The 24,986-nt window shown below is 61.7% G+C and overlaps 1 protein-coding gene across 1 annotated transcript in view; it reads left to right on the forward strand.

Moving 5' to 3' along the window:
• The window catches only part of CACNA1A (calcium voltage-gated channel subunit alpha1 A), a 163,363-nt gene extending 142,394 nt beyond the window's left edge, over nucleotides 1–20,969 (forward strand). The window contains exons 44-47 of the mRNA XM_074979743.1: nucleotides 2,532–2,567; nucleotides 8,851–9,046; nucleotides 10,355–10,602; nucleotides 19,454–20,969. Coding sequence (XP_074835844.1) covers nucleotides 2,532–2,567; nucleotides 8,851–9,046; nucleotides 10,355–10,602; nucleotides 19,454–20,047 — 1,074 coding nt within the window. The 3' untranslated portion in view covers nucleotides 20,048–20,969. The remainder of the gene's footprint in view (nucleotides 1–2,531; nucleotides 2,568–8,850; nucleotides 9,047–10,354; nucleotides 10,603–19,453) is intronic.
• The last annotated feature ends 4,017 nt before the right edge of the window (nucleotides 20,970–24,986 follow it).

Genomic DNA, 24,986 nt, shown 5'->3' on the forward strand with positions numbered 1-24,986 from the left:
GACAAGAGCTGAGACCCGGATTTTGGACCTGACCCCGGGGCCGGAGGCTCTTGGATAGTGGGCAGTATTGAGAGGCAGTATGATCTAGTGGACTGTGCAGGAGATTCTTTGAGCCGCGCACTCCTGGCTCCTCTCCATGGCTGTGGGAGAGAGCATCTCTAGTGCTCAGAGCAGAGGGGAGGGAGACAGGACTCCTGGGGTCTCCTCCCAGCGCTGCTGCTGCCTTATGTGTGGCCCGGGGCAAGTCACCAGCCCTGTCTGTTCCTCAGTTTCTCCATGTTCAGAACAGGCTGGCCTGGCTCGCCTGCCGCGCGGGTGGGAGTGTCTTTACGTGTTCATTGGTGGCTCGGCAGCTGTTGGGTGGGGTTCACCTCCACACAAGGCCGAGAGCCTGCCCTTGCTCCCGCGTCCTGTGTCCGTAATTGACTAACGTGACCCTCTCCCTCCACCGAAGGCAAACTCATACTGCTGCAATGCATCCCAGCACGGCGCCTCCGCCGCCGCCATCTGAGCCGAGACCATGTGCCACCGCCAGTTCCATCGAGCTTTTAACATGAGCTTCCCACGTTGGCATGAAGCATGCGTCAGAGCAACAGAAACAGCCCCGCCCCGGCCCACAGGACGTGGTGGCCCCGGCCACGCTGGCCACCGAGACACCCGCGGGAGTGTCGCGGGGCCGGCGGGTGTCCAAAGCTGATGCTGTTCTCAGCAGACCCAGCGGCACCAGAGCAGTGAGCTGGTGGGCGCGTGGCCAGGCGTGAGAGGGACACCACAGCTCTGAGACTGAAACCTCCCAGCGCCTCGGGCTGTGGCTCGCTGCCCCCTGCAGAGGCACCTTGGCTGAGTCTCCTCCGCAGCTTTCGCTAACCGCCCACAGGTGGGCGTGAACCTGGGCCCTCAGTGCAGGAGTCGCCACTGTTTGAGCTAAAAGCCGCTGGCTCCCCGCTGAGGCTGCAGAGGAGAGTCCCCCTGTCTCTCTGTCAGGCACCGCTGCGTGGGACGTGGACCCCACCCACAGGTGTGTGGGTTCCATTTCCGCAGCCTCAAAAGCTTGCGCCTAACCTGTCGCATTCTCGCTGGGCTTAGGGAGAGGTAGAACGTGGCCAGAGGGTAAATCAGAGCTAGTCCCAAAACAAGCCTGACCTTAAGCGATCAGCGGGCAGGTCCCGCCACCAGGCCAGGAAATAGCTGGTCTCGGCTGTGGCGGCATTAGAGGGACTCCTGGTGGCCAAGCTGAGGCAGGGTCGGTCAAGCCAGCTCCACGGCCCCGATCCGCATGGGCCTCACGGATCTGCCGGCTGCGCGCCTGGCACAGCGCCCTGTGCACTGACAGATCCCGGGAGTCCGTTTCCAGCTGTGAGAGGGGAGTGGGGTCTAGTGCAGAGCAAGTGGGGGCTGGGAGCCAGGACTCCTGGGTTCTATCCCAGCTCTCAGAGGAGCCTGGGATCTGAGGGGAAAGCGGGGATTGGGAGCAGGACTCCTGGGTTCTTCTCCTGTCTCTGCCACTGACTCAGTGTGTGATCTTGGGCACGTCTCTTCCCCTCTCTGTCTCCATCTCCCCATCACTGAAATCCTGTCCGCTGGTGGGGAGCTGTGGTGGCCAGAGCTTGTAGCAGATGCTACTGAGCTCAGTACACATCTCTCTGAGAGGAGCAAGGAGCAGAGGTAGCAGATGGGAAGGGGCCACTTCGCTCCTCTGCCCGGAATGGCGCCTGGACACGTCCCCCTTAGCAGCGGAGTCTGAGGGGAAATGACCGGACTGGGCTCCCAGCTCCATCTCTTTTAGGCCCAGGTGCTGGATCCCAGGACACCCCATGGCAGGTGGGAGGGGGCAGCTTCCGCCTTCCCACCAGCCCCGCAGCTGTGGGTCAGGGCTGGGAAGTTATGAACTGAGGCTCCCCCCCGGCTTTATGTTCTTCCCCATGTGCCAGTCCGGGTGCTCAGCAAACCAGCCCTGTGCCCAGCCCTGGCCACCTGAGCCTGCCGCTTCCTCTGCGGCCAAGCGCGCCCCCACTTGGCACAGCTGCCCCCCTTGGGCACCCCCGGACTGCAGAGGGGCTAGGCCAGGGCCCAAAGCGTCTCCCTGGAGCTCAGCTGCCTTTGGACCCACACGGGCGGAGGGGCTTGGTACAGGGGAGCAGGGCACCGCAGCTTTTACCAGCAGCCGGAGGCGGGGGGCGGGTGCCGGCTCTGTTGCAGCATGCACAGGAGTGGGGGCCGGGGGGACGCTCCAGCCCGCTCTACTTTCATCCTCCGCTGCTCCCTCCATGCGTCCTGCTCCCCCTCCGCCTCTGGGGCTCCCCCCGCTTGGCTTGGCACTGGGACCACACGCTGCTGCAGGAGGGAAGAAGCCCCCCTCTGTAACTGACCGATAACCGTCTCTTTCTACTCCCCTCTCCTCCCACCCCCGCCCCCACCCTGCCTGGTGTGCACCTGTTCCCTGCTCACCCCGCCCCCCCTTTGCCTTTATATTTATTTTCTTCTCTCTCTCTCTCCCTCTCTGTGTGCACCGTCTTGTCTGGCTCTGGCAGAGGAGGAAGGTGCGACCCCGAGGAAATAATCTCAGTGTATGTACCGTGGCGGGGGCGCTCCAGTGCCAATCACTCCACACCTATGACCCCCTCCCCCAGCCAGCCTCCTCCCATCCTCTGTCTGCTCTCCATCCGTCCCTTCTCCACGGCTGCCCCTGGGCTCCCCTCTCTTCTGTCGCCCCACCCGTTTCATCGCAGCCCCCCGTCTACGGCCCCGGAGGTGGGCTGCATCCCTCTCCCTGTCTGGTCACAGCCAAAGGAAGCGCCGAGGGCAGCGGTCCCGGAACTGCTCCATGCTGATTTCGCCTTCTCTCTAGCTGCCTCCGCTCCTCCGCGAGCTCCCTCGCCAGCCCGGCCCTGCTGGGTGTCCACATCCACTCAGGAGGGGATGGTGAAGGGGCCTGATCCTGCTGGGTGCTGGTCCCCATCAGCTCCCATCTTCCAATCTATGGTGCCCTTTGATCTCTCGCTCGGCTGCCGGGAGGCAGGCCCCTTTCCCATCAGGGGCCTCCACCATCCCGGCTCCTTCCTCGGCTGTCTCCTCTCTGCCCTGCCACCAGCTTTATCCTAGGGTCAGGGACTCCAGCCCTCCCTTGGGGATTCTTCCAAGCTGCCTCGGGCCGAGCGTGCTGGCGGGAGGAGGCACAGCCGCCGGAGAGCCTGGGTGTGCTCCCAGCTCTGGGAGGCAGTGCTCCCTAGCACTTAGCACGGGGTAGGCTGCGGAGTACAGAACAGCTGGTGTTAGGTACAGGCTGTGTTCCCCTGGAGTTACTCCACAGTTGCGCTGTGAGCTGCCCAGTGGAGACAAGCCCTGACACGTGGGAGCTAACGTGTGTGTGGGCCTCGTCCTTCCAGCAGCGTGTTTCCCTAAGGGCCAGTCTCCCTGGAGAAGGTGGCTGGTGTCCCTGTGCCAGGACCAGTGCGGCTGGACACTCTTGGGAAGGCACTTGCATCTCGGACTGGGATGCCCACCCGGGGCGGGGGCTTACGGTGTCGCTGAAGACCGGCCTGGGGGTGCAAGCGGCACAGTTCCTCTGCTGAGCTGGGCCAGGAAATCTCCGTCCCCGCTCACGGAAACAGGACAAAAAGTGACATCAAACACACTTTACTAAAGCACAGAGCTCCGGGGCCTGGCAGGACCGAAGCTGATGCTCCTGGAACCGCACCAGTGGCTGGACTGCAACTAAGAGCATGGCGACCCTGCAGCCCTGGGCTGGGCTTTGCAGACAGAGCCCAGGGTGACCCAGCCAGCTTGGGTCCTGGAGTCCCCGCTGGTAGCTACATGGCCAGCTAGCCTGCGCTGCCTGACCCCTGCTGTACCCCTGCAAGCTGCTTTCCCCATATCTCGGTATGGCCCTGTGAGCTCAGGACACCTGCGCAGACAGGTTCCCCTCTGCCAGGGAGGGGCTTTCACCAATATCACACCCCTGGGTGGGGAGGCAGAATCCCCTCCTGTCAGTGCACTTACAGCAGTGGGAGTGGCACAGCTCTGCCGGTACGGGCTCCTGGCCTGCTTGCACCCATGCGTCTGTGACGGTGTCTCAGCGCCCCCAGCCCCAGGCTGTCCGAGCAGCTGGCGCATTGGAAGGTCAGTCTGCAGTGCTGTTTCCTACCAGGGCTGTTAAAGGGCTTTGCAAACACAGCTGCAGACCCCTCCCTAGTCTACGCCACGCGCACTGGCTCCCAGGCCCCTCCGAGCGTCCTGTATCCCGGTTCAAAGGGGCTGAGAGGCCAGGTTGTTCTTTGGCTCACAGTGGGGGGCTGAGCCCCAGCATGGCCCACTTAGGCATTGCCCATCTGTGTTACAGTAGCACCCACAAGCCAACGTCACGGACCAACACCCTATTGTGCTGGGCTGTTTGTTATTACTAGGTGTACTCGAAGACGTACCCGGTATTGCCTGTGTCCACTGGGGACACGCAGGCTGCCATCCGGCTTCTCCCCAGGATGGGCCCTGAAGGGAGCGAAGGGACCATGCAGGCTACCCCCCGGCTTCTCCTGGGGCAGCCCAGGCTGGCAGGGGCCGGGTGGCCTGGGGCACTGGGGGCCGTGCAGTGGCCAGCAGCTGCTCCCTGGGGCTGGAGCACTTGTGGTCATTGGCAAGTCTAACTCCCTCCTCTCACACCCCTCTCTTTCTGTTTGATGAGAACCAATCCTATTCCAGGCACGTCCCATTGTCCTGGCAGCCCCCAGCCCTGCCCTGGCCATAAGATGAAGAAGCTGCACCCTGCACCTGCTGGGCTGAGCTCGCCCCGATTAGGAGTTAACAACCGGACTCCCACAGACAGACAGACACTCTAAAGTACACAGTAGATTACGGTCGTGGTCAAGCACACCAGTCCTGGCCCAGACAGCTTTGTGCCAGGTGCTGCACGTTATTTATTAGGTGTATTATGGTAGTGCATACAAGCTCCAGTCCTGGCGCAGACTGCCACTGTGTCAGGGGCTAGTAGCTAGGTCACTGGGAGGAGAGCAGAGTCTAGTGGTTGGAGCCAGGACAGTGGGTTCTGTTCCTGGCTGGGGGGAGGGGGCGGGAGTCAGGACTCCTGGGCTCTACGCCCATGTTGTGCCTCAGTTTCCCCGTGACCTCCTCAAGGGAGGTGTTTGTGAGACTCACACAGCGCTTGGAGGGAGCCTCCCAGTTTGCAGTGTACATTTCTGCAGCCCAGCCCACACTCACCCGAGGGGCCAGCCTGCTTGCGGCCCTGTCGCGCCTTTGAATGGAAATCACCCTCGGTGTGTCTGGGGAAAAAGGATGGGGCAGTGCTGAGATTCACCTTCCCAAACGGTGAGACGGACAACCCCTCCCAGGCTTGAGCAAACTGGCCTGAGGATTGCTGTACAATGACCTGATTCTCAGCTCCCTGCTCAAAGGACATGGCTCCTCCCCAGCATCTCACTGAGCTTTAGGGGCCCTTTGCCTGATCAGCCCCAGATAGGTGTTGCTAGAGAGTCTTTGGGTAGAGATGATGAAGCCTTCTGGTTGTACCTGGAGGTACTCTGCCTGTAGATGCTATGGGTGATGGTCTCTTCTGGTTGTATGTGGAGGCACAGCACCTGTAGGTGCCACTAGCAATGGTGTCTCCTGCATGTCTCTGATGACACTTTGCCTGTAGATGCTCTTGGTAGATGCCTGTAGATTATTATGGTGGTGTCTCCTGGGTGTACCCGGAGGCATTGCGCCTGTAGATGTTCTGGGCGATGGTGCCTCTTGGGTGTACCCGGAGGCATTGCTCCTGTAGATGTTCTGGGTGACGGTGCCTCTTGGGTGTACCCGGAGGCATTGCACCTGTAGATGTTCTGGGTGATGGTGTCTCTTGGGTGTGCTTGTAGGTGCCACTAGCAATGGTGTCTCCTGCATGTCTCTGATGACGCTTTGCCTGTAGATGCTCTTGGTAGATGCCTGTAGATGATGGTGGTGTCTCCTGGGTGTACCCGGAGGCATTGCGCCTGTAGATGTTCTGGGTGATGGTGTCTCCTGCGTGTACCTGGAGGCACTGCTCCTGTAGATGCTCTGGGTGATGGTGCCTCTTGGGTGTACCCGGAGGCATTGCACCTGTAGATGTTCTGGGTGATGGTGTCTCCTGGGTGTACCTGGAGGCACTGCTCCTGTAGATGCTCTGGGTGATGGTGCCTCTTGGGTGTATCCGGAGGCATTGCTCCTGTAGACGCTCTGGGTGATGGTGTCTCCTGGGTGTACTTGTAGGCACTGCACCTGTAGATGCCACTGGTGATGGTGTCTCCTGGGTGTCTCTAACAACATTTCACGTGTAGATCCTGCTGCTGGTGCCCTGGAGGAGTAATGCCTGTGGAGAGGGGCACAGGAGGGTTGTGGCTGAAGTCACGTCACCATCCTTTCTGGGTGATGGACCACCCAAGGCACATTGGAGACCACCTAATCCCTAAGTCCTCTCTGTCCCAGCACACAGTGGTGCTGTCCCTGCTTGGGCCCTGAGCTGGCTGGCTGGGATGACCTCTTTGGGGAGAGGAACACAGTGGTTCCCACTCGATGGGAAGGTGACATTTTTGGGCGGTGCTGCCCCCCCGCTGTCCAGGTGGCCACAAACCATCGCACCATTGCAGCCAGCAAGGGCCTTTGACTGGGCTTCCAGATGGCCAGCTATGGCAGCTACAGGAAACTCCATCCCAGCCGTTGACAGGATGAGAGCAGCCCAAGGAAAGGAATTCAAGTAGCAAGAGACATGATCTTCCTGTTTGCCAGACTCCGGAAAGCAACACCTTGACTGGGAAACACAATGAGCCTAACTGGGAGCCAGGCATCCTGGTTCTCTGTCTGCCTGGAGTGTGGTGTAGTGGTTGGACTCAAGGGCTCGTGGGTTCCATTCCCAGCCCTGCCACAGACTCACTGTCAGGTTTGGATTAGTCGCTGCCTTGCCTCGTGCCTCAGTTTCCCTCATGAAATGGGAAGAACAATCCTTACCAACAGGGCAGCCTGGGGACACGTCTGTGAAGTTCCATCACGAGTGGTAGTTTGAGATCTTCATCCTATGAGAAAATTAGACTCATTTCTCACATGGCCTCAGAGTGCTGCTCAATTCCCCCCACCCCCACTGTGTTTTGTGGGGGTGGCAGAGACTCGGGGCAGCTGAGTTCTATTCCCTCTCCCCCATACACACACACACAACCTCACAGGAGAGGGGCTTCACAGAGATGATGGGCCCAGGGCACTGTCATGATGGGATCCCAGATCCCCAGAGGGCAGACATGAGAGCAGCTAGCTCCTCAGCTCTGGTCCACAAGGCCCAGTGGTGAAGAGCCCCGGGACCCAGGGGCCATAGGTCCCTCTCTAAGAGCCACACAGTGGGAGAACTACAGTGCTCATGGGTGGGTCCATTCTGCAGCAAGGGACGTCTCACTGCTCCTGAGAGAGGGACCAAGTCCCCCCTCGCAGCTCGTGACACAGGGCCGGCATGGCCATCCCAGGCCTGGGGTGGGAGGGGGCATTCCTGAGCCCGGCCCCTATATCTCAGAACCCCATAGCAGTGAGGTCTGCACACATCCCCCACCCCAGCCCGTCCATCCCACCTGAGGCCTTATAAGCACGCGTTGGGTTGTAGAGTGCCAAGGCCAGAAAGGACCTTTGGATAATCCAGGCCAGAGCATTCCCCAAAAGAATGCCCAGCACAGAGGTTTTAGGAACACCTCCAGTCCTGGTCTCCAAGAGGTCAGTGACAGAACATCCTTCACCTCTCTGGGTGAATGGTGCCAGTGGTTAATTACGGTCCACGTCAAACGTGTCCACCTCGTTTCCGATCTGTTTTTTTCTAGTTTCAACTTCCAGCCACAGGATCTTGTTCCACCATCCTCTGCTGGATCAAACAGCCCCTAGTTGTTCCCGTGTCAATTCTTAGACCACGATCTGTTCACCCCTGGTGTGGCTTGGTGCCTGGTGGCAAAGGACGAGAGACAACCAGGGCCGGTGCTGTGAAGGGTGGGGGAGCCCCTAATGCCACGTGCTCCAGGCTGGTAACAACAGTGGGGGACTATGGAGGGTGGAGCTTGGGGGCCGCTAGCAGGATCCCACTTCTCCCCAGCCCACCAGCCCTGAAGATTCCTTCTGCTGCAGGCTGTGGCTACCCAAGCCGCCTCTCCACCACAGGACCTGGCCTTTCTGCTCCACAAACCTGGGTCACTACCTTGGGCTAGAGGAGAGCTTCCTTTGCTGGCACTGCTAGTAGATCTTTTATCCCTCTCCCCCTCGTGGGCCTGTCCAAAGCCCCAGGAGAATTAGCTCCTCTTCCAGCAGCAACTAGGTGTTTTCTGGATCCATAATGTCATGGGTGGATAGCGGGCTCTGGTCATGCACATTGGACTGGGCTGAGAACCCCAGGTGGCGGGTGGAGCGCTGGGGCCGTTACCGGGCTCCCACCCTCCCCAACCGACCAGCCGTGAAGGCCATCTCCCAGTTGTAGCTGCTAAATCTAGAGGCCTGGCTTAGGGTCCAGTCCTGCAAGGTGCTGAGGTCCATGGGAATGGGAGGGTCCTCGGCCTTCATCAGGACAAAGTGGTGGCAGTGTAATATCATACATCGGTGGGTGGACAGATGGTGCCGCAGGCCCTGGGGTGGAAGGCTAGATCTGCAGACAACGCCATGCATGGCTCTGTGGAGGTCTCCAGGGCTGGCGGGAGAACGCCGGGGATATGTGGGTGGAGGGTCTGATAGATGCACAGGTAGTTTGGAAAAGCTTAGTCAGCACTTGTTTGTGACCCCATCCCCGTGCCCCACTTCCTGCAGGCTCCCCTCACCCCCACAGCGTCACGTAATCCTGTGGGTCTGGGTCTGTCGTTTCTTTTGCAGACGATCACAGACACCAGCCCCATGAAGCGCTCAGCCTCCATGCTGGGCCACTCACGCTCCAAAGGCATCCGGCTGGATGACTACTCCCTGGAGAGGGTCATCCCCGAGGAGAACCAGCGGCACCACCAGCGGCGCAGGGAGCGGAGCCACCGGGCCTCAGAGCGGTCACTCAGCCGCTACACAGACATGGACACAGGTGGCAGGGCTAAGGGAGGGGAGGTGTGGTCTGTGTTAGCCCCGCCCTGAGCTCACCATGGCCCTCTGCTGGCGGGAATCAGATAAACCCACCCATGTGCCCTGGTGGTCTGGCACCGCTGTGGGCTGCTGCAGCAGAGTCCCTGGGATTGCAGTGTAAGACGGGTATATGAGCAGAAGCCAGATCCTCAGCTGCTCTGAACAGGCTGGTTCCTCTCATATCCTGCCCCATAGCCTAGTGATCAGCTGCTCAGAGCCAGACACCCACACCCAGCTGGGGCTCGACTGAAACTGACACCCCCCTGCCCCCAAGAGGGGAAGGTCTTGTATTTTATCCCCCACCTGGAGCCAGCCAGCCCTCCTGCTCTGGGGCTGGCCTGGAGCCAGGGCCTTGAGAGGAAAGGCCCCATGCCCCATTCCCTGGCCTCCACCGTCCCCACTGATGAGAAGCGTTTTAGCACTCAGTGAACACTGGCGTTTCCGGCAGCTGAGGCTGTGAGTGCATCAGTGTCAGGGGCTCTCCCCATGTCTCCATGGCTGTCCTAGGAGGAGCTGCTCTGACTTCCCCGAGGTAAGAGGCAAGTTGGGGGCCCACCTCTGCTAAGGGAGACTGGCTGGGGCTCCCTGGGGGGGGCCAAGAGTCCCAGTTCTTTGGAGCGCATGGAGGCCTCAGAGAGAGAAGGGCTGGTCCCTTGGGGTGACTCTGACAGTTCTTATCTGAGGCCAGAGCAGCTCTGAGGAGCAGTAGAACTGTGCCAGGACATCCCGGCCCCCAGCCATTCCCCTCCGGGTCAGCCCAGGCCAGTGCTTCTGCTGTGCTCGGAACAGTTATTCAGGTCCAAAGAGCTTGTCTACACCTCAGACACTTCCTCCCATGGCCGGGCTGTGAGCTGCCCTCCTGTCAACTGCCCAACCGGCTGCACCTCATCCACTGGCCCCCTACGGGGGAAGTGACCCCTGTTTTGTACAGTCGCTTCACTGGGGCCAGCATCTGTGAGCTCTGTAGCACTGGTGTAAATCTGGAGCAAACACCATTGAAATCGGGTTTTGCTGAGACGGGCTGAGTCCCCTCTCCCTTACGCCCATTACACAGCAGGGTCGTGGCACTGACCTCGCTGGTGTCACTCCTGATTGCACCAGTAGTGAGTGGAGGATCAGGCACTGGGCACAGGGCTCTAGTGCAATTGCACACCATGTGCCACAGGACTGTTGTGTTTCCCGTCCATGGGTGCTAACTGGATTGGTAGCAAATGGGTTCCAGGAGCGTAACACTCTCTCCCTCTCTGCTTCCTCCCCACCACCCTGGCAGGGCTGGGCACAGACCTGAGCATGACCACGCCCTCGGGCGACCTACCTCCCAAAGAAAGAGAACAGGACCGAGGACGGCCCAAGGACCGGAAGCATCACCACCATCACCGCCACCACCGCCATCACCACCCCTCCTCCGACAAGGAGCGCTACTCGCAGGAGAGACATGAGTACAGCCGGCCCCGCTCCAGAGACAGGCGCTGGTCCAGATCCCCCAGCGAGGGCCGCGAGAACGTGCCACACAGGCAGGTGGGTCTGGCCTTCCACTCTCCCCTTCGCTCTAGGGATGGGCAGAGGGCTGGGGGCCGAGGCAGGACCAGCCTCGAGCTCCGGGGTGGGGGTGTTTCCAGGTGCCCGGCAGTTTGAACAAACATTTCTGGATCTGCGGGCAGAGCAGAGAGGGTTGGAGGCATCAGGAATCAACCTGGACATCCGTCATGGGGGTTGACTCCAACCCAACCTCCACGGCTTGGGTCAGACCCGGCAAGGGCTGGTTCTCTGGGATCCGGGTGCCTGGCCAGCCCAGCTCAGACCAGAGTGGAGGCGGTGGTCCATCACTCTGGCTTAGAAAAGGCCAATCCCACGAGGCAGCCAAAGCCTCCTAAGGCTTAATGCTCAGTTACAACAGATCTCCCGGGTGCTAGCCCCTAGGCGTGGACATTGAGATGCCACTAGCCACACCCCCCTTAATGAGGAAGCTCCGCCCTCCCCTCAAAAAGCCACTGCATTGTAACCCTGCCTGTGGCAGGGCTGTCAGGAGGGGGAAGGGGTCAGACCCATGGCCAGACCCAGTCATCCCCGCTGGGTTCTCGGGAGCACCGGCAGCCTGGACTCAGGGGTTTAGTGTTGGTTTGGCGCCGCCGTCACAGCAAGGAGTAAGCACAGGTGAGCGGGTCAGTGAACAAAGACCCAGATGCTGAATGGGGCATCCCGCCCGCCATCCACGGTCTGCGGTGGGAACCCGTTGCCAGAACCGCTGGTGCTGCTGGGTTTCCTCACTCTGGAAAGCTGAGAATGAAGCTGCTCCTAACCCGGGCCCACAAGCATGGCCCATGCCTGCGGAGCACCAGCACACGTGGGGCCCACGCCCACGGACCTCCAGGCACAGGCACAGAATCATAAAATCCTAGGGCTGCAAGGGACCTCAGGAGGTCATCTAGTCCAGCCCCCTGCTTCCAGCAGTATCAACCCCCACTAAATCATCCCAGCCAGGACTTTGTCAAGCTGGGACTTAAAAACCTCCAGGGATGGAGATTCCACCACCTCCCTAGGCAACACATTCCGGTGCTTCACCACCCTCTGGGTGAAGTGGTTTTTCCTAATATCCAACCTGCACCTCCCCCTCTGTCACTGCAGACCATTGCTCCTTGTTCTGCCGTCTGTCACCACTGCAAACGGATTCTCTCCATCATCTTTAGAGCCCCACTGCAGGAAGTTGCAAACTAAACAAGCCCAAATCCCTCAGTGTCTCCTCGCAGGTCATGGGCTCCAGCCCCTTAATCATTTTGGTTGCCCTCCACTGAACCTGCTCCAGCACATCCACATCCATCTATACTGGGGACCCAAAACTGGACACAATACTCCAGATGTGGCCTCGACCAGTGTCAGACAGAGGGGAACAACCACTTGTCTAGATCTGCTTGAAATGCTCCTCCTAATACACCCCAATATGCCATTGGCCTTCTTGGCTACAAGGGCGCACTGTTTACTCATATCCACCCTTTCATCCACCATAATCTCTAGATCTCTTTCTGCTGTACTGCTGCTTAGCCAGTCAGTCCCCAGCCTTTACCAATGCTTTGGGATTCTTCTGTCCCAAGTGCAGGACTCTGCCCTTCTCCTTGTTGAACTGCATCAGATTTCTTTTGCCCCAGTCCTCCAATTTATCCAGATCACTCTGGATACTACCTCTACCCTCCAGTGTATCTACCACTCCCTCTAGCTTGGTGTCATCCAGAAACTTGCTGAGGGTGCAGTCCATCCCTCATGCAGGTCATTAATAAAGATGTTGAACAACACCGGCCCCAGAACTGATCCTTGGGGCACTCCACTTGAAACCGGCCGCCATCCAGATTTTGAGCCATTGACCTCTACCCATTGGGTCTGACCTTCAAGCCAGCTTTCTATCCATCTTACAGTCTATGTATCCAATCCATACTTCCTCAACTAACGGGCAAGAATGTTGTGGGCGACTGTATCAAAGCTTTGCTGAAGTCAAGGTATATCACATCCACTGACTTCCCCATGTCCACAGAACCAGTTACCTCATCACAGAAGCTAATCAGATTGGTCAGGGATGACTTGCCCTTGGTGAACCCATGTTGACTACTTTTGATCACTTTCCCCTCTTCCAAGTGCTCCAAAATGGATTCCTTGAGGATCCCCTCCATTGTTTAAGTCTGTAGTTCCCTGGATTGTCCTTCTTCCCTTTTTTAAAGATGGGCAGTATATTTGCCTTTTTCCAGTCATCCAGGATCTCTCCTGATCTCCAAGAGTCTTCAGCGATAATGGCCAAAGGCTCAGCAATGACCTCTGCCAACTCTCTCAGTGCCCAGGGGTGCATTAAATCCAGACCCAGGGATTCATGTACATCTATTTTTTCTAGGTAGCTCTTAGCTTGTTCCTTCCCCACCGAGGGCTGCCCTCCACCTTCCCATACTGCAATGTCTACCACCGTAGTGTGGGAGCTGTCCTTGTCCATGAAGAGGCAAAAAAAGCATTGAGTACTTCAGGTTTCTTACATCATCTGTCACTAGGTTACCTCCCTCACCCAGGAACAGCCCCAGACCTTCCCTGATCACCCTCTTACTGTTAACATGCCTGTAGAAACCCTTCCTGTTGCCCTTCACATTCCTTGCCAGCTGCAGTTCCATTGGTGCTTCTGTTTTCCTGATTACTGCCCAGCATTTTCCAGCTGTATATTTATACTCCTCCTTAGTCAACTCTCCATGTTTCCACTTCTGATATGCACCCATTTTGAGTTTAAGCTGACCAAGGAGTTCCCTGTTAAGCCAAGCTGGGTGCCTACCATATCTGCCTTTCTTACTGTGCAGTGGGATGGTTTGTCCCATGCCCATGGAGCTCCAGGCACAGGCATGGCCCATGCCCACGGAGCGCCAGGCACCTGTGTGGTTCATGCCCATGGAGCACCTGGCCTGGTGTCCTGCCCAAAGGACCAGTGACTACAGGGGACGATGGGGCCACTACTGGGGACAAAGAGTGGGAGGAAGTTATGGGTCTGACCTGCACCCGGCACCAGGAAGGAAGGGTGGTCCCTGCCACTGGAGCTGCGTGGGAATGATTTGGGGAAGGATCCCAAAGGGTGCTGGAAGGTCGAAGCCAGTGCGCTGTATTCCTGGGCACACACCTCCCCTCCCCCTAAGGAAGGAGGGGGCTGCAGGGGATGGAGAAGCTCTTCCTGGCAGGTGGAGTCCCCGGTTTTCAGACCGGGGCCCTGCCTGGGGCACTCGGCATGGACAGGGCCGTTCAGCCAGCGGGGGTGCTGTGAAAACGCAGGCTGCTGGCCCCGGTCCCGGGCTGGGGGAGTAACGGGGCCGTCAGGTGAAACAGCCAAGAGCTGGAACTCCGTGGGCCCGATTCTGAGCTCACACACCCGGGTAAATCCACTGCGGAGGTGGTGCGACTCCTGCCACGAGGGCCTGACAAGCGGCGCGCCCCGGAGGAGGCCGTTCCCCTCCCCCGGCTGGGACGCCGACTGGAGGCTGGATTGGGTCCCTCGCGTGCACACCCACAGAACTGCACCCCCACTGCAGCTCAGTGCCATCCTCAGCCTGTGTCCTTGGCGGTGAGCCACGCTGCCATTACCCCAGCAGCCTGCAGCCGGGGGGGGCAACTTGATACCATCGCTGAGCCCTTTCTTTTGGTTATTTTCCCCCCTCGCTCATCCCCGTCCTCCCCGCTGGGTTCTCGGGAGCACTGGCAGCCTGGACTCGGGGGTTTAGTGTTGGTTTGGCGCCGCCGTCACAGCAAGGGGCAGGCACAGGTGAGCGGGTCGGTGAGCAAAGACCCAGATGCTGAACGGGGCGCCCCGCCCACCATCCACGGCCTGCGTTGCCAGAACCACTGGTGCTGCTGGGTTTCCTCACTCTGGAAAGCTTAGAATGAACCGGCTCCTAAACTGGGCACACAGGCCTGGCCCACGCCCAAGGAACTGCAGGCACATACGTGGACAACTTTCACTGAGCCCCAGTCGTGTGTGGCTCACACGCATGGCCCATAACCACGGAGCGCCAGGTACATGCATAATGGCACACACAACGCTACAGACACAGACGTCACACACAAGCCACACGTGTAACACGTGCTCAGAGACACACACGTGGCAGCCCCTGAGCTATGGGCAGCACCCTGTGGCAACACGCCTGGCACGTATGTGCATGCCTTGTACATGTATGTACATGCCTTGCACACGCAGCCATGGCTAACGCTGCAGGTGGGACACACGCTCCCCCCCCCGAGGGAGGTACACACCAGGCACACACATGAGGAACAGCCACGTGGGGCCCAGACGTGGCAGCCGCTGACACAGGTGGGCAGGTGCGTGGCGTGGCAGAGTGCGCACACCCGTGTCATGCACGAGTGCAAACACAAGCACAGGCAGCGCTCACATAGCCACGGAAATGCCGGCGCATCCCCAGCGCGCAGACAGGTCAGCCGCAGCCCCTTGTGCTGAGAGCAAACCCAGGGCCCCAGGTCCTGTCGGGTCCCCGGCTGCTGGGAGATCACCAGCAGAGCTGCCGGCGGGGGAAGGGTGTCAGACCCCCGGGGCTTTGGTGCATCAAGACGTCTGGCTGGCTAGCCCTGCCCCCCACAGCCCCTGCCCTGGAGCACCTGCGGTGGGTCACAGGTGGAGTCTGCTAGGAGCCTGGCTTTCGGAGCAGGAGGGCTGAGCTCTGACCTCCCTACAGCTGAGAGCTCTGGAGCAACTCCAGAGGAAATCCTGGGTCTGCAGCATGCCCTTCCCCCACCTCTGAGCACGGAGCGCCACTGGCACATGGACCATCACAAGGGGGCTCCCCGCATGGCTTACGCCCAAGGGAGCGGCTGGCATTAGGCCAACGCCTGCAGCCCTGACGGACCGTCTCCATGGAGCCCATTGTTCCAAGCCGAGCGGGCAGAGGGGTTCGCCCGTGTCTCCCTGGCATCGGGCCCCACTCCAGGGACAGCCGAAGTCCGTCTCCTCCTGCCAGAGGTCCCCTGGTAGATCCACTGGCCACTGATGGAGGGCTGCTGAGGCACCAGTAACATGAGCCCCCAGCAGGTGGGTCCCGCTGGGTGTCACGGGAGCACTGAGAAGGGGCTGCTCCGAAGGAGGCCAGCGTGAAGCAGACAGCAGAAGCACTTGGTGGGGAGCCCTCCCTGCCCGCCTCCGAGGGCGAGAACCAACCCAGGATCTGCTCTTCAGACAGCCAGAGCAGCCCGGCAGTCACATCTGGCCAGCGCTGGAGGGACCCCAACCCTCGGTGTGTTGAGCTGGGATCGAAGCCTGACCCCGGTGCTTTCCATTGCGGTTCCTTGGCGACCACAGCTAACCCTGGGACAACCAACCAAGGGCTTCCCATCCACCGCCAACAGCCCCCCGCACACCTGCCCCCCCTCACTTCGGTCACGGCCGGCTCTTGTGGCCACACCAGTTCTGCAGCGTATGGCCAGAGTCCATCTCTGCGCTGAGCATGGACGCCAGGCTGGGTCTCCCTGCTCTCCGCAGTTACCCCAAAAACCTCTCAGCCGTGTGCACAAGACCCAACAACAGCACCCCCGCCTCCCCCCAGAGCAGGTGACAGCCCCGTCCTAGGCTGACTGGAGTGTCCCCACCCGACGGAGGCTAGGACACCTGCTGGGTGAGACGGCTGCAAGGAGATGGACCAGGTCTGAGCAGGAGACAGCTCACCCTCTGGCTGTGCCTGGTGCAGCAGCGGGACCCTCGTGGCTGGAGCAAAGCCTTTTGGAGGGCTCTCCGCTGAACCGGCTTCTCTCTCCCAGAGGGCATCTGAGGTGCCTGAGCCCCAGCAATGTGGAGAGTCCAGCTCCCAGCTCCCCAAGGGCTGCCAGGATGCGCCCGCCTGAGAGCAGGAGGGATCTCTCTGCACACCACAGGATGGAGAAATTCAGGGCAAGTCGGCAGCTGCCCCTTGGACCTCTCTGCTTCACCGTTCCTTGGCCCACCTCCCCACTCTGCCTTGCAGCTGCCCACTAGGCCAGAGCCATGGGCAGGGACAGATAGGAGGTCCTGCCTGTGATGGGGTTCAGGGGTCCCCCTGCACTGCACCCCGCCCGCTGGCAGGAGAGACTCTCACTCAGCAGGTACAACAGCAGGTTTATTAGGCAACAGATGTCCAGTTTCTCACAGAAGCAACAGCATAGCAGCCAGAGACAGTCCTTCCAACCTGTCCTGGGGGGAAGACCCCGAGGGGTGCCCCTCTGGGGTGTAGCTTTCCCCCTCCTCAGGCTGGCTGCCTTCCAGCTCTCCCTTTTCCTAGCCTCTAACTGCCGCCCCCGATTCAAAACCCAGCTCAGCTCCTCCCTCCTCTTTGTTCAGGCAGAGGTGTCACCTGCCAGTTGTAGCCCCAGGGTCATCCTTAGCCACTGGGAGCTGCTGCTTGCCTCGGACATCCAGCCTGACTCACACATGCACCCCCCCGACTCCATCACACTGCCCCACACAGCCCATGTCTAGACATACAGCCTCACCACGCCACCAACAGAGCCATGGCACCGGCGCCCTCTGGGATGACACTCTGTGCCGGGGGGGCTGTCATTTTTGATGGGAGGGGTCATGCCAAGATTTTGGTAAGAGATCACGGGCCATGCTTCCCTATGGAGGGGTGCAGGGTCTGGGAGGGGGGCTGGGCTCAGGAGGGGGCTGTGAGCTGGGACAGGGGATTGGGAGGCAGGGTCTGGGGGGTGTTACCTAGGCCAGGGGTGCAGGAGGTGGATTGTGACCTTGGGCAGGGAGTTGGGGTACAGGCCGAGGCGGGTGCCAGGTTCAGGATCTGTCTGGGAAGCACTTACCTGAGGCAGCTCCTGGTCCGGGTTAGCTTTAATGTTTTCCATCCATGTGTGGAATAAATGTTGTACTGCGCACCAAGGGACATGCGGCTGTGCACCACCCACAGATGCAGGCGCTGCTGGCCACAGGCATGCCGCTCATCAGCACCCGACTCCCTCCTGGGCAGGCGCTCAGCATTCGGGGAACCTGCTCCCCACCCGCTGTGCCCCGCCGGCCGCTCGAAGCAGCCATCTGCTGGGCCCATGCCAGGGGTGTCTCTGCACTCCGGGGGGGCGGGAGTCTGGAAGCTGCTGGCGCTAGCGAGCGCCGCCCAAGCAGCTCCCGTTGGCCAGTTTCCAGCCAATGGGAGCCGTGAGGGTTGTTCAGAGGCCAGGTCAGTGCACAGAGCTCCCCCTCCCCAGGGCGCGTGCAGCGTGCGCGAGGCAGCCAAGAGGGCCGTGGCGGGCTGGACGCAGCCTGCGGGCTGTACTTTGCCCAGCCCTGCACCCTCCCCCCCAGCCAAGCACTTGTGCCGCTCAACAGGCGGAACCATCACACTCCTGCACGGCCTGTTGTGCCAGCGTGGGCCTCCGAGGGTGAACGGTGTGTGAGAGACAGAGGCCTGTCCACATCAGGGCTGGGGCCAGCCCCTGGCTCACCAGCCAGCAAAGGGCTTTCTCCTGCGGTGGCCGATTCCACTGGTGTCTGACCAGGGGTGTCTTGTGTGTTCCTTGGAAGCAGCCGTGTGGGTAGGAGACAGGACAGGGGCTCCTGGGGCTGCTCCAGACTAGCAGCTTTCCACCCGCAGGATTATAAATGGGGGTGAGGGGTAAGGCCCCTCACCGCGCCTGGTGCTTCCGCCCCACCAGCTGGACACCCACACACAGACACCCACAGCCGGCTGGACACCCACAGGCAGCCGGACACCCACCGGCGGATACCCGCAGGCAGACAGACCCACACACACAGACGCACCCGCAGGCAGACAGACCCACACACACAGACACACCCGCAGGCAGACAGACCCACACACACAGACGCACCCGCAGCCAGCCGGACACACACACAGTTAACAATAGTCCTGGGGCACCTCAGAGACTAACAGACCCTTTGAGCTTTCCTGGGCCAAGACCGGCAGCGCCGGGTGCAGGACGGGGAGCGGGATCTTTGCCCAGGAAGCCCCGCGCTCCCCAGTGTCTGTTGGGCTCGGAGGCGCCCGGGACCGGCGCCGTTTCTGAAGACAGACTAACCCGGGCTCCCCTCCGGCAAGACGCAGCCAGGCCCCGCAGAGGGCCCCGTGGCTCGAGCACGGGGCTGCCAAACCCGCGGGTGGGAGCTGAGGCCTCCAGGGGGCCATTGCGGGGGCGGGGGTAGACTGTAAACAAGAGGGGGGCGCTGCTTGTTCCCGCCAAGCGGGCTGAGGCCTCCAGGGGGCCATTGCGGGGGCGGGGGTAGACTGTAAACAAGAGGGGGGCGCTGCTTGTTCCCGCCAAGCGGGCTGGGGCCGAGGGCCCCGGGGTCCCTCCCAGCTCCATGAGACGTGGCTCCCCGTGGGCACAGACACCCGCCCCTGCAGTCACGCTCCAAGCCTCGTCCCCCACCCCCGCGCTCTGCCGACGGGGCTCCGCCTGACCCTCCCCCCATCTTCCCCCGCTGCCCTTCCCCCCCCCAGTCCTATTTCCTCGCCCCGGCGCTTCGCCCGCTTCGGGAGCCTCCTGCAGCTCCGCGCCCCGGGGCCCTGCTGCTGCGCGCGCCCCTCCCGTCCGTCCGTCCGTGCGGGGGGCGCTCGCCGGGTGTTCGCCGCTGCTTGGGCCCCGGGCGTCGCGTCCTTTGCTCATCTCTCTTCTCACTTGTCTCCTGTTTCTCTCTTGGTTCTTTTCCTCCCTCCCTTGGCTGCTCCATCCCCCGCCCGCCTCCCTTCCGTGGCTGTTGCTTCCCCCCCCCGCCCCGTCACCCCCCTTTGGTCCTTCGCCTCCCCCCCGCCTTCCCGTCCCCTCGTCTCCCCCCCCCCGCGCCCTCCCCCCCGCCTCCTCCTGGTTAATTTTCCGTGTCTGTTTTCTCTCTCGGTCCCTCTCTGTCGCTTTGCTGTAGGGCAGTAGTTCGGTAAGTGGCAGCCCCGTCCTCTCCACCTCCGGCGCCAGCACCCCGCGGCGAGGACGCCGCCAGCTCCCGCAGACCCCCTCCACGCCCCGGCCGCACGTCTCCTATTCCCCCGTGGTCCGTAAGGTCGTCAGCAGCGGCCCCCCCGCGCCGAGACCCTACCCCTCGGGCCCCGCCGACCCGCAGGCGGCGGAGCGGCCCGGCCGATCGCCCGCCTTGGAGAGACACACGGTCCCGCCGAGGAACGATTCGCCCCGGGCCTACCGCCCCGCCAGCAGCCGGTGGTCGGCGCCGCACGTCTCCGAGCCGCACCCGGGAGCCCGGCACGGCGGCGGGTACTACCGGAGCCCGGACTACGCCGCGCCCCCCGGCGAGGAAGCCTTCTCCTACGAGCCCCCCCACGCCGGCAGCTCAGGGCGCGTGTCCAGGACTTCCCGGGGCGGGGGCGGGGGCGGCGCCTCGCCCCCCAGATCTGGGCGGCGGCTGCCCAACGGGTACTACGCCTCCCCGGGAGCCGCCAAGCCCCGCTCGCGGCCCGGACTGCGGGACCCCTCTAGCGAAACCGACGAAGATGACTGCTGTTAGCCCGGGCGCGGCGCGGCGCCCCCCGTCCGCCTGCGGGAGAGAGACCGTCCGAGCGGAGCGCGGCGGCGGGGGGCCGGAGCCGGGGCGGGGGGAGCCGGGGCCCGGAGCATGTTTCTCTGTTCCAGATCCAGTTGTGTGTGGCGGGCGGGCGGGGGGAGCCGGTTCTTCAGAGTCTGAACGTGTCCAAAGCGCCAGGGCCGGGACTCCAGCGGCGGCGGGGCGCCCTCGGCCTGACCCCGGCCCGCTCTGGCCTAGGCGCTGGGCACGGCCGGCGCCGCAGTGTGAGGGCCGGGCCGGGCCCCTGCTCCCGCGACGAGGGGAAGACACCAAACAGCAGCGACCCCGGCCCAGGAGCGCGTACAGCGGAGGCGGCGGCCGGGGGCTTTTTTCTGAACGTTTATTGATGAGTTTTATCATCTCGCTTTACCTGGGTCGCTTCAAAACAAGTCCCGATTGTGGCCTGAAGGACACGCACGTGCACAAGCCCGACACACACACACTCACACACACACACACACACGCTCACACACACACACACACACTCACACACACACACAGGAGTGCTTGCTGGTTATACCAAACCCTCATTATTGCTGCCTGCGGAGATAAAGAAACAGACCCCCCCCCACACGGAGAGCGAAGGAAGGAGAAAGGAGGAAGACCCCCAGCTGGGTAGGGAGCGATTTTCTCCCGACAGATCGGTCCTGCTTGAAACCTGCCAAGCCGAAACCCCCTCAGAAGAAAAGAAAAGGACAAACAAGCCCTTCGCGTCCTCTCCTCTTCCCGAGGTTGTTTGAGAAAAGCAACGCAAAGACCCCCTGGGACTGGGGCTGGGGCTGGGACGGGCCATATTGCATGAGAAACCTATCGACAAACGAAACCGATGCGCAAAACACACACGAAAACCCCAAAAAAATTAAAAAAGGAGTTTTGGACGCCCCGCTCCACGTGCCTGGTGTGCCACGCCCCCGCCGCGCGCTCGGTGCTGCAACTGCACGTCCACACGGCCCCCCAAGGCGCCCGGAGCGGGACAGCTGCTTGTGACCCCAGTGCGCTGGAGCTACCGGCTGTGCGCCTAGAACCGGCAGCGAGGCCAGCAGGGCCCCGGTCAGTCAACCCCGAGAGAAGGCGCGGTGTGCACTTGGCACCGGCTGCGCTGCAGGTCTTCCCGGTGCAAGGCGCTGTACGTTATCCGTTAAGGCCCAGCAGCGCTGAGGTGCCCCGGCCCCGACATGGGTGTCAGGGCGCTGAGCAGCACACACAGCACAAGCCCTGGTCCCGCTCGCTAAGCGGCTGCTCCCTGGGGGGGTGACACCTTGGGCAGGACTCAGGTTCGTTACAGGGCCCAGCAATGGGGGGAGATGCTTTGTGTAGAAACCTCCCAAAGGGGGGGGGCCTCCTTTGGTTACCAGGGTCCCAACCATCCGCCCTCCGGCCACCCAGTCAGCGCCTTGCAGAGCTCAGCACCCTGCACCACCCTCCTGTACTGGATCTACCACCGTCACCTATGCCAGGCGCATCTGTCCACCCTGCCAAACAGATCCCCATCTCCGCCCCCGCCCCCAGATCTCTCCCATCTCCATCCCCCATAGAGCTCTCCTCCCAGCCCCATGCTCCATGGCTCTGTCCCCCCATCTCCATCCTCTCCCACAGGCTTGGAAAGCACTGCACCAGTGTAAGCTCCCAGTGCCCCCCACACCTCTTCCAAAGTCACAGCCATGAAAACCACACCATAGACCCTGCGGGCTGGTCTGCCCCCACATGAAGCTGGTCTGTTGTGTGCTCTGCCCTTAGCTAATCAGTTTTCGCTGGGGAGATTTGTGCTTCTGAAATGGGGGGAAAAGGGGCTTTTAGGGGCCTGTGGAGTTGCCACGTTGATCTCTGCCTTGCTGCCAGCAGCCCTGGGCCCTCAGCCATCAGCACCACTCTCCAGCTGCCCAGCTCTGCAGGCCCCAGTGCAGAAGTGAGGCTGGAATAGCCATACCAGGCTGTCCTTATGTCTAAGCTGGGGTGTGCTGCTTTCAGAGCTGGGCTCCCGGCCAGCAGCCACCAGTCTCCAGCTGCCCAGCTCTGCAGGCCCCAGTGCAGAAGTGAGGCTGGAATAGCCATATCAGGCCATCCTTACATCTGTGCTGCTGTGGGGCGGGGGGTGGCTCTGCTTTCAGAGCTGGGCCCCCTGCCAGCAGCCACTGTTCTCCAGCTGCCCAGCTCTGAAGGCAGAGCCAGTGCCAGCAGCTGTGCAGAAACAAGGTTAGCAGTACTGTAATGCCCCCCATATACAATGATCATATGACCTGCCCTGCTGGGCCCGTACAATTACAGCACCAGGAACTTTCAGCTTCATGAGCTGAAATCGTGACATTTATGGGTTTTAAAAGCCCATGATGGTGAAGTGGAACAAAACGGGCTGTGAGTTTGGCACAGCCTGACCCATCCCCCAGCCTCGGAGCTATTGTCAGGGATTGGAAAGCAGGCTAGGACGTAGTGCTGCTGACTAAGCCACGCCCCCCCCGAAACAAACAAACACACACACACACACATACACACACAAACAAACAAAAAAAATTGTCACCCCCCTATTACAGGCCCCTTGGCAACAAGGGCTCTTAAGCCCAGGCCCATATGCAGGGAGGTTTGAGGGGTGCATTCCCCACCCACCATTGGTTCACTCCCTGGCCCTTCCCGTTCAGCATCCCTGACCAGCCTGGCCACAGGTGACCAGGACAGAGGTTGGGCAGACAGCAGTGGCAGCAGTGGGGGATTGCCTCCCCACAGACTCTCCCCTCCCAGGCATGCGCTGGGTCTCCTGAGCACTGTTTCCCTGCCTCCCAGCTGCCCCCCCGGGGGGGGGGGGGAAGTGCTGCATGGGGAGTGCTCGGGATGCAGGAGGCCAGGCCACAGTCTGGGCCTTTCCCCAGCTACTCCTTCCCTGCCAGCCCCAGCTGGTGAGGGTGGGATGGTCTGGCTGAGCAGGGCTGGGATGAGGGATTGGGGGGCGGGGGGGTGAGATAGGGTGTTTGCACTGAGGGTATGTGTGAGTGGGGGAGGGGCTCTCTGGGCCAAGTGGGGGTGGGGGGTGGGGGATCTTTGGACTGAGTGGGGGGGGGGTTCAGGCTTGTGGGGGGGGAGGGTGGCTCCTTGGGCCGAGTGGGGGGGATGGGATGTTTGGGGAATGCAGGGGACTTAACACTGGGTGGCTGGTGGGGGAGCAGGATGGCAGGGCCAGCTGGTGAGCCGGGGTGGGAGAAAGCAGCAGGGGCCACAGGGGAGGGGGTGTCCACATTTATAAAACAAGACACCCCCCCCCCGCACACACACACATGTTCCTGCATTGGGCCTGACCGTAGCCTGGCAGCTGGGGGCCAATGCCCAGGAAACCTGCCAAGCAGGGCTGGGCTGGGAGCAGTGCCTGCTGCCACCACAGCAGTGAGTGACGTGGGCTGGGCAAGGCACCAGGAGCCACTTGAGTGCAGCTGCTGGGCCCCAGATGGGAGCTATGCCTGGGCACTGCCCAGCAGGCCGGGGAACACACACGCCCCAGCAAGTGTTAGTGGCCTGACGCCAGCCTGCCAGGCACACGCAGCCTGTGCTGCAGCCAGCGAGGAAGGTGCCGTGTGAGCATCCCAGCATGGACGGACTCTGCAGCCCAGTGAGCCAGGGACAGCTGCTGCAGCTCACCTGGGGCCAGGGGGCTAACACAGGCATTACTAATGGGGTAACACAGCACTGGCCTTGTTGGCCTCCTGGCTATTTGGTGCTCAGAGCCAGGCCTGCTGAGTGCTGGTGTCAGCTGTGGGAGGGCAGTGGTGGATAGTGGTTAGAGTAGCAGCAGGAAGGTTTCTACTTCCCTGGGCAGCTGATTTCCTACACTGCACGTCATGGCATTAACCCTTCCTATCCCAACCTTTTACCCTTGCAGCTCGCTGGTGGGGGGGGTGGGGCACTGGGGAGCCAGTTCTACCCCTGCACCCACAGCAGCCAGCCTGACACTCTCACCCACTCAAGCAGGATCTGCCTCACCGGCCATGTGGCAGCTCAGCCCTGCAGCTGCCGGGCACCTGAGGCTGCGCCTGTGGTGGTGAGGGGATGGGGCCCCTAAGAATGTCACATGGCGGCCTGGCCGCTCTGGAAAGCTTAATCGTGGGCTGCTGGTCCCCCAGGTTGCAAACACTTGACTGAAGGTATTTTTACAGCCCCCCCCCCCGCCCCCCCCCACACGGCCGGCATCTCCTAGCCCTTCACAGACGTTAAGCTGTTTATAGGCACAACCCTGTCCCGTGTACGGCAGGGCCTCGCTTCTCGCCCACTGCACAGATGGGGAAACTGAGGCACGACAAGCATAAGTGACTGGCCCAAGGTCACACAGCTCGTCTGTGGCAGAGCACCAGGTTTCCTCCTCCCCAGGCCCGCGTCCCTTCTCCATGTCCCCTTCCCCCCGCCCCGACATGCAGCCTGGAGGGGTGCACCGGTGGGGTGGGGAGGAGAACCCAGGAGTCCTGAAGCCCTGCCGCCCACAACCCCCTCCGGTCTCAGCTCTGGAAAGAGAACCCAGGCGTCCTGGCTCCCGTCTTCTGCTGGGCACATTGATGCCACTAGGTGGCGCTGTCTGCCTAGGCTCGGCCGCCTGCCGCTGCCCCCCCCCCCCCCCCCCCCGGGGCCACCCACCCCGCCGCTCAGCTTCACACTCAGGCCCCCCCCCCCGCCCCTCCCCCCCCCCCCCCCCCGGGCGGGCCGCCGCAGAACTGCGGAGGGGCGCCCGGGGCTGGGCCGGCGGGATCACCAAGGCGGGGGCGTTTCTACGCAGCGTTGGTCACGGGAGCGGCTGGAAGCGCTTTTGGGGGGGGGGGGGGGGGGGGCGCTGCGGTGAGTCACCCAAGGTGCCACAGAGGTGAAGTGGCAGAGCCAGGGACAGAACCCAGGAGTCCTGGCTCCACCTTCC

This window comes from Carettochelys insculpta, chromosome 29, assembly GCF_033958435.1.
Source record: "Carettochelys insculpta isolate YL-2023 chromosome 29, ASM3395843v1, whole genome shotgun sequence".
Taxonomy (NCBI): domain Eukaryota; kingdom Metazoa; phylum Chordata; order Testudines; family Carettochelyidae; genus Carettochelys; species Carettochelys insculpta.